The sequence below is a fragment of the Palaemon carinicauda genome, chromosome 39 (genome assembly GCF_036898095.1).
Source record: "Palaemon carinicauda isolate YSFRI2023 chromosome 39, ASM3689809v2, whole genome shotgun sequence".
NCBI lineage: Eukaryota > Metazoa > Arthropoda > Malacostraca > Decapoda > Palaemonidae > Palaemon > Palaemon carinicauda.
In genome coordinates, this window is record NC_090763.1 from 362,629 (window position 1) to 372,628 (window position 10,000).

At 34.7% G+C, this 10,000-nt stretch overlaps 1 protein-coding gene across 1 annotated transcript in view; it reads right to left on the minus strand.

Annotated features, from left to right (window-relative positions):
- The window catches only part of LOC137631449 (glutamate receptor ionotropic, kainate glr-3-like), a 45,910-nt gene that overhangs the window by 24,161 nt on the left and 11,749 nt on the right, over positions 1 to 10,000 (minus strand). The window contains exons 2-3 of the mRNA XM_068363211.1: positions 4,240 to 4,400; positions 3,868 to 3,958 (exon numbers count right to left, since the gene is read on the minus strand). Coding sequence (XP_068219312.1) covers positions 3,868 to 3,958; positions 4,240 to 4,385 — 237 coding nt within the window. The 5' untranslated portion in view covers positions 4,386 to 4,400. The remainder of the gene's footprint in view (positions 1 to 3,867; positions 3,959 to 4,239; positions 4,401 to 10,000) is intronic.

The following is a 10,000-nucleotide window of genomic DNA, read 5'->3' on the forward strand; positions in this document are numbered from 1 at the left end:
TTCTGTAAAGGCTTCCGTAAAGTGATTTTTTCGTGTATCGTGTCGACTTTTACTTGCAAATAGCCTAATTTGTTTCAGACCCTAGAAAAACACCATATTAAATTATTATAAAAAAGATATGCACCACTAAACATTACTAAATATATGAAAAGTACTGTATTTTGATCGTTTAATAATGAATTACCATTTATAATCTGAAAAAGAAGTGCATAATTAGAGCAAACAGTAAAAATACAGTAACAAAAATGTGGAACCTTACCATTGGAGTGAGGCAATGTTCGAGAGCGAAATGCGGGGCGGTAGAGGGGGTTGAATACGGCAGAAAACGTTTACATACAAGTGGCAGTAAACGTAAACACTCAACTTTACAAAGCAGATATATAAATGACAGAAAACATTAGCTCTTGATTTTAGGAAATGCATCTACAAATGGCAGGAAATATCAACACTTAACTTTACGATAAACTTAAAATAGCATTTCTTTTTTATTTCCTTTTTTAATTTTTTTATTTTTTACTTTACGTTTTCTATTTTCTAAATTTAATTACACTACGTATTTTCTTCATCAGTGCCACTTTTTTTTTCGTTTCTTAGCGGGCGCTTGGTCTGTTTCTACCAAACGCTTCTTACTAAAATATTATTCCAAAGAAGCTCGTTTCTGCCAGCATCTTAAAATTTTCCTGAAATAACTCAGACAAACTTCATTACAGTACTCAACCGCACGACCTGTGAGAATTTTTTTTCTGGGTATGTCCTTTTTACGAGAGCCACCATTTTAAAGTAACCATCTAAACCCTCTTTAATTTCTGTCGTTGTTAGTGAGTCAGCCTCCTCCCTCCCGCTGTACTCTTCCTGAACGACGTTCACTTGTATGGCCTCCAACTCCTTTAGGTCATCGGTTGTAAGTTCCTCATAGTGCTCCTGGATAAGCTCATTGATGTAGGCCTCATCAACTTCCAGACCCATGGACTTCCCGAGTGTAACGATCTCGGCAACTTCAGATTGAGCAACAGGTTCAGGATCGTCAACATTTTAGGAATCGTCTTCAATTTGGTCTGCGTGGAAGCCCTCGAAATCTCATGAGGAGACGGCATCAGGCCACAGCTTCTTCCAAACAGAGTTCAAGGTCCGCTTCAAAACCTCCTGCCAAGCTTGATCGATCATTTTGAGGCATATGAAAATATCAAAATGTTCCTTCCAAAATTGACGAAGGGTGAAGTCTGAGCTCTCAATGATTTCGAAACATCTCTTAAAGAGATATTTTGTATAAAGCTTCTTGAAGTTTGAAATCACTTACTGGTCCATGGGCTGTAGGAGAGGGGTGGTGTTCAGTGGAAGATAGAGAATCTTGATGTAGGAATATTGTGCTGCAATATTTTCATGGAGGGAAGGAGGGTGAGCAGGGTCATTGTACAGCACCAGTAGACATTTCATAGGGAAGCGTTTCTCTTCCAAATACGTTGTCACTGTCGGGCCAAAACAAATATCTATCCACTCGATAAACAATTGTCTTGTTACCCAAGCTTTTCCATTAGCCGTCCACAAAACGTTTAGATGCTCCTTAGTGACTTTGTGGGTCTTGAAGGCTCGAGGAGAATCGGAGTGATACACCAGGAGGGGTTTCACCTTGCAATCCCCACTGGCATTTGCACAGAGTGCAAGGGTAAGCCTGTCCTTCATAAGAGTATGCCCAGGTAGCCTCTTTTCTTTTGCAATGATGTACATTTGACGAGGCCTTTTTTTTCAAAAAATCCCAGTCTCATCGCAATTGAAGACTTGCTGGGGACTGTAGCCTTCCCGGACAGTCAACTCGTTCAATGTCTTAACAAAGGCTTTGCCCGCTTTTGTGTCTGAGCTTCCAACCTCCCCATGACGCACCACAAAATGAATGCCTGAGTGTCTCTTAAATTTTTCAAACCACCCATGAGAAGCCTTGAACTTTTGGGGTTCCTGCTTCAATGTTCCTTCTCCTGCGTCAGCTTTGGCCTGAACAAGCACGAGATCACCAATAATGGCGCTGCCTTTCTGGCAGATTATCGCTTCGATGATAGTGTCTCCAGCCATTTCTTTGTCCTTTATCCAGACAAGCAGTAGTCTCTACATCTAATCGTTGACATGGCTCCTCTTGCTGGAGAAAATAGTCACGCCCTTAGAAGGTGTTGCTGCTTTAATAGCTTCCTTCTGCTTAAGGATCGTTCCTATTGTAAATGGATTTCGGCCATATTCCTTTGCAAGCACACTTAACCGCAACCCAGCCTCGTATTTCTTGATTATTTACATCTTCATCTCCATCGAAAGCATCATCCTCTTCTTTCCCTCGACATCAGCGACTTTCTTGGTACCCATGGCTAATGATGTATTGTAAGTATCACACACCATAACAGTACATACTGTACTAATGACCTATATAAATATTTAAATAAAGGGTAGTATTATTATTATCATCATTCTTATTATTATTATTATTGTTATTATTATTATTATTATTATTATTATTATTATTATTATTATTATTCTCATTACTATTATTATTATTAATTGCTAAGCTACAACCCTAGTTGGAAAAGCAGGATGCTATAAGCCCAGGGGTTCCAACAGGGAAAATAGCACTGTGAGGAAAGGAAACTAAGAAAAATAAAATGTTTTAAGAAGAGCAACAACATTAAAATAGACGTCTCCTATGTAAACTATAAAAACTTTAACAAAAAATAAGGAAGAGAATTAAGATAGAACAGTGTGCCTGACTGGACCCCTAAGCAAGAGAACTCTAACCCAAGACAGTGGAAAACCATGGTACAGAGGTACAGAGGTTATGGCACTACCCAAGATTAGAGAACAATTGTTTGATTTTGGAGTGTCCTTCTCCTAGAAGAGCTGCTTACCATAGCTAGAGTCTTTTTAACCCTTACAAAGAGGAAAGTGGCCACTGAACAATTACAGTCCAGTAAGAAGAATTGTTTAGTATTCTCAGAGTTGTCAGGTATATGAGGCAGAGAGAGAATATGTAAAGAATAGGCCACACTATTCGGTGTATGTGTGTGTGTGTGTGTGTGTGTGTAGGCAAAAGGAAAATGAACCCTAACCAGAGAGAATGATCCAATGTACTACTGTCTGGCCAGTCTAAAGACCACATAACTCTCTAGCAGTATTATTATTATTATTATTATTATTATTATTATTATTATTATTAATTGCTAAGCTACAACCCTAGTTGGAAAAGCAGAGTGCTATAGGCCCAGGGGCTCCAATAGGAAAAATATCCTAGTGAGGAAAAGAAACAAGGAAAAAATGAAATATTTTAAGAACAGTAACATTGAAATAATTATTTCCCATATAAACTATAAAAAATTTAACAAAACAAGAGGAAGAGAAATAAGATAGAATAGTATGCTCTAGTGTACCCTCAAGCAAAAGAACTCTAACCCAAGACAGTGGAAAACCATGGTGCAGAGGCTATGGCACTACCTAAGACTAAAGAACTATGGTTTGATTTTGGAGTGTCTTTCTCCAAGAAGAGCTGCTTATCATAGCTAAAGAGTTCCTTCTACCCTTACCAAGAGGAAAGTGGCCACTGAAGAATTACAGTGCAGTAACTCCTTGGGTGAAGAAGGATTGTTTGGTAATCTCAGTGTTTTCAGGTGTATAAGGAGAGAGGAGAATATTAAAGACTAGGCCAGACTATTCAGCGTGTGTATAGGCAAAGGGGAAGTGAACCGTAACCAGAGAGAAGGATCCAATGTAGTACTGTATGGCCAGTCAAAGGAGCCCAACTCTCTAGCGATAGTATCTCAACGGGTGGTTGGTGCCCAGGCCAACATACTACCATTTGTAATGGTAAGAGCAAAAATATATGAAATTTAACCTCACATTCTTTTGGCACATGCCAATCATGCCCGTGAAGGATCCATTGGGCAGCTCACGGCCCCACTCCCTGTCAGAAGGCCTGTAGAATGAGTATCTAAAGGAGAATAAAAAGGAGTAGTTAGTTAGGTAAATGATGCCTTGTTTATGAAGGATTTCGATGTGTTACTTATGACCATCCTTATTGACACTCGAAGCAGTTAACGTCCCTAATTTAGTAGTTCTAAAAGAAAATGTTTAGTGACAGGTCAGTAAACGGCAACAAAAACGAAATTAACCATCTCATGATTACATAGATACTTATACGAATATAAATAACATTATAAACTTATTATTCACAACAATGCTTCATCTACTAGAGAAGGCAAAATTACTCACGTAAAGTTCAATTTCTTCGCAATGATGTTCAACATATCAACTGAGACTCCACTTGTTTTCACAATACCGTCAGGTTCGCTGGTTGTATTGGACCAGGGTAACCATAGCTCACATCCTACTCTGAGATGACGTCCAGAGAGAGCCATTTTGAGGACCTTCGTCTGAGATATTTTAAGGATATAATAGTAACATTTATTAATACTCCCTCTTTGGTAATCAACATATATATATATATATATATATATATATATATACATATATATATATATATATATATATATATATATATATATATATATATATATATATACTGTTTGTATATATATATATATATATAGATATATTTATATATATATATATATATATATATATATATATATATATATATATATACTGTTTGTATATATATATATATATATATATATATATATATATATATATGTATATATGTATATATATAACTAGTTGAACTTTATGCAAAATGTTTGCTATATACCTGTAACTAGGAAAACTTTTCTAATTATATTAATAAAATAAAAGGGAAGACACTAAAGGCCTGAAAAATTACCATCCAATAAGTTTACTCTCCGTACTATGTAAAATATTTACAAAGATCATATTATGCCGAATAGAAAGACAGCTAGATTTTAATCAACTAAGAAAGCAGGCAGGTTTTAGAAGCAGGTATTCAACGAATGACCTTATCCGTGTAATTATCCAGCTAATGGAAAAATCAACAGAGTATGACACAAACCAATATTTATGGAACTTATAGACTATGAGAAAGCTTTAATTCTGTCAAAATTTCAGTAGTAATGAAAGTCGTTCAAAAGCAAAGAATAGATAGATCATATTTTAGAATATTTGAAGTTATCTATACAGCAATCCTGAAACTACATATAGTGAGAAAATTCCTGATTTATTCAACCATGCCTAGAAGACATTTGAAAGAAATCAGATAGGGAATACATAGGAAATAGAATTAATAAGGAATACCTTAACAACTTTCTATTTGCAGATGACAGATCTATTCAGTGAATCATGGGAGCAGTTGCAAAAGATGATACAAGATTTAAATATAGAAAACAGAATTATACGATTGAAAATCAATATGAGTAAGACTAAGATAAATAAATATATATATATATATATATATATATATATATATATATATATATATATATATATATATATATATATATATATATATATATATATTGTTAATGAATATACATACTTAGGACAGGCAGTAAGTGTTTCTCCAGATCGAAATTAAAAGATGTATATGCAAGGGATGGAGGGCTTTTGATAAACAAACTGAGACTTGGAAGAGTGGAATGCCACTTTCTCTAAAAATAAAAGTATTTAATCAGATGGTTCTACCAGTATTAATTTATGAATCAGAAACTTGAGAGACTTCGAATATAAGCTGGTTACAACTCAAAGAGCTATGGAAAGAATAGGAATAACACTAAAAGGCAGAAAAATAGCAACATGGATACAGGAGCAAACTAAAGCAGAGGATATTCTAACATGTAAGCAAAAGAAAGGACATATAATGAGAATGACAGATAATAGATGGACAAAAGGAATGATAGAATGGGTCCATAGAGATTGCAAACAAAGCAGGGGATGGAAGAGATGACTATGGATTAACGAGGTAAGAAATTTTAGTTATAGACTGGCAGAGAAAGACTATAAATAGAGGAATTTGTGCTGTAGTGGTTTAGCAATGGCTGATGATGATGATGATGATGATAATGATAATGATTATATATATATATATATATATATATATATATATATATATATATATATATATATATATATATATATGTTCATTAGAAATTCATTTAATAAGACTCCATTGACATTGACTTTGCACTTACTATGCTCATGAACAGACTTAATAAAATTTACATATTTATGCGAAATTCCATAATAATGCGGGACTCTCCACAAAATTGACCATTGCACACTATCAAAAGCTTTTTCATAGTCCACAAATGCCATCAAAAGGGGATTTCTATATTCTACGCATTGCTGTACCTCATGTCTCAAAATGAAAATTCATTCAGTGCAACTTCTACCTTTTCTAAATCCTGCTTGTTCATCTCTCAACTTTTCATCAATCTTTTTCTCCAGTCTCTTTAGAATATTCATACTATATATTTTCATAACAATTGACGTAAGTTTTATGCCTCCGAAATTATTGCAATCAATCAGGTCTCCAAGGTAATGTGTTGTCACCTATGTTGTTTGTCTTCCTCATGGATTGTGTAATGCGTAGAACAGTCAGAGACAGTGGAGAAGGATTGGACTGGATTTTTTATAGGAATTTAGCAGACCGACAGTATGCTGAAGATGCCATCCTTGTTAGCAGAACACCACAGAATTTGCAATGCTTGCTTACCAGAATGCATGAAATGTCACACGAGATTAAGCTGGAGATAAATAGAAGGAACACAGAGATGATGAGAATGGAGTATGCAGGGGATGATGAAATATTATTAGGAACTATGAGCTCTAATACAGGGTCTTTAGAATTAGAGTTTAGTGAAAGATTGAAAAAAGCAAATCAGACATTGGCTAGGTTAAGTAGAATATGGAAATCAGGTCGCCTGAAATTACATATAAAAATCAGACTACATATCAGTTTAGTGAGAACGGTGTTACTGTATGAACAAGATTCATGGTATGACAATGGAACAATCTCCAATAGATTTAGTAGATTTAAGAACAAAGCCCTCAGAAGGATATTGGGAGTTATTTGGCAAGACAGGATTAGAAATGATACTATATGAGAGATTACTCGAGTACCATATGTGGATGAGTTCATGATGAAGGTTAGATGGAGATGGTTTGGGCATTCTAAGGACTATGAAGCGCGAAGTAGGACATGATGAATGGAGACGTATTGAACTAAAAGCTCAAGATAGAGACGACTAGCGAAATCTAACAGAGGCCCTTTGCGTCAAAAGGGGTAGGAGGAGATGATATATATATATATATATATATATATATATATATATATATATATATATATATATATATATATACATATACATGTATATTTATACACACACACACACATATATATATATATATATATATATATATATATATATACATACATACATATATACATACATATATATATATATATATATATATATGTATATATATGTATATATATATATATATATATATATATATATATATATGTATATATATATAGATAGATAGATAGATAGATAGATAGATATTGAAGTCCATAAGAAATGAACCACCAGTAAATCTGAATATAGTTGGCAAATATATATATATATATATATATATATATATATTATATATATATGTATATATATATATATATATATATATATATATATATATATATATATATATATATATATATATATATATATAGATAGATAGATAGATAGATCGATAGATATTGAAGTCCATCAAAAATGAACCACTAGTAAATTTAAATATAGTTGGCAATGCTAATAAAAACACAAAAGATTATAAACAATGCTCTTAAGAAAAGAATTGATTAACTGATGTCATCATAGAACTTACTGCATGAAAACAACATAATTTATTCTTTTTACATAACGGACAAATTGTATTCTGAAAACGTGTAATGAGGGGTATAAATGACGGTCTGGACTAGGAAATTCCCATATTTGCTCTATTCTTAAATAAGTGAAAATGTTCAGCAATGACAGTTATCAGCAAAGGAACATGAATGGGCCAAGGTTATGTTTCAGACCAGCACATCAAGCCAGATTATTGCCAGACATTTTGGATTCCATAATTCAAACATTCAGAGACTTCTAAACCGGTACTCTCTAACAGGAACCACCATTGACCGTGTTACGATCTTAAAATCTTTACAGGTTCTTTCAATAATTAAAACGAATGTTTCTAACAACCACCATTGAAAAATGGGAAATATTACTAATCCGGATACTTTAACTGACAAATCAAATCAACCAAAATCTCAATTGAAAAGGGGAACAGTCAGTAAGGTAGGAATATTTAAAAAATAGTTTTTTGCAGCTGCTGAGACGATACTGGTATGTAGACTTAAGGCTTGAGAATGCTGCAGAAGGGCGGCTGAAGTTCAGATGAAACTGGCAAGATGACTGGATTTGAAGATATCACAGAAAGGGTGGCATCAAGATGGGACACCAGAAGTCATCTCCAAGAATTCTGTGATGCTGTTGAACTAAGGCAGGCTGATGGCAGTGTTAATTACGTCTCGTCACAAGCAGGGAGGGCTGACTGTTTCAATTTGTCTCTTCTTCTTAGCCATAACAGGATTTTGGAGATAGTATTTGTCGTCTGAAGGGAAGGATGGAAGCTGACTCTATCAGACTTTTTGTCTTCAATGCTTTTATCTCGTCAAGACTTGGCTCTCGTCTACTTTGGCCATAATCCCTCTCTTGTCTTATATCCTGTCCTATCTCTCCTGGGCAATCTATTCTTGAAGTTTATATACCCATATATGGGGGGAGTTAATTACAGTGGGCAGTGGTCATTTACATAGAGGGCGTTTTTTTAACAATTCTGCATCTCAATTGGCCTCCTCAAAAACGCCCACTTCAATCATGCCATGGAAGCTAGTAGAAGAAATTTCTGATGAAATCTGTACCACGTGTGAAGTCGTAGCAAAAGGGCAGCACGTGTCCTTTCATAATGACATATTTCATAAACAAGGATATACTTCAGGCTCGGTTTCTCAAAGTATGCTGACTCCACTGATTAAGACGATGACATCTTGGTCAAAACAGGACAGTCCCCCTCATCCCGGCAGGCGCTCTCGTCGAGGCTCGATTTACTTTCAAAATGATGACGACAGTGAAGTGATGACAGATTTGACCAAACAATATGGTAGTCGAATCTCATCTCGCTGCATTTTGGGGATAGATATTTTTGTCTTTTAATAACATATCCTTTTAAAAGTATTGTATCTACACATGACAGACCGCAAACGTCCAGCCCATTTGCGTTTTACCACCCTTTGCCAAAGTTGTGACAGCAATTGCTGCCAGTTGCCAGAACTGCCAGATCTGTCCAAGCCTGGTGTGGTTTGATCAGTTCTTCCACCTTTTGATGCTGTCTTCATTGTTCTGAATTATGTTACCAATGCACTGGGCCAATCCTGACTGATAGACATTGTCATGAAGGACAGTTGTTATGTATTTTGTATTGTAGTACTATATGTGCTACGGGAATTAAGAGTAATGTTGTAGAGTATTACAATAGTAAAATATGTTTCAGCATAGTTTATAAGTGTAGTAGCGTATGTTATGAAGGATTTAATCATTTATTAATTATCTCAAAGTTAAGATGTGATTATTCTTGCTTTTGTATTGCAGTAGGATCCAGTCTCTTTAAGAGTGATTCTCTTTTTTTATTTTTGTTTGTTTGTGTATGAGTTTTGTTTACATATTCTCACTCGAGAGTCACAAGTCTGTTAAAGATGATCCGAGATGAAAGCCTTTAAACATTAAATGTATTTTAATAGGAAGTCCATAATTCTATCCCACCCAGAAAACGAGTCGACGAAGATGCTGGGATAAAAGGATTCATTCTTAACTATTGAAATATTATTATTCCAGGCATGTTTGAGGGCAGTAATCAACTTGGATAACCAACACCATATCCAATAACAGTGATGGGCTGAACAGCATTGTGTGTGGTTGTTATAATGCTGGCATGGTGTTTGTTCTGTAATGAGTCCCGTTTG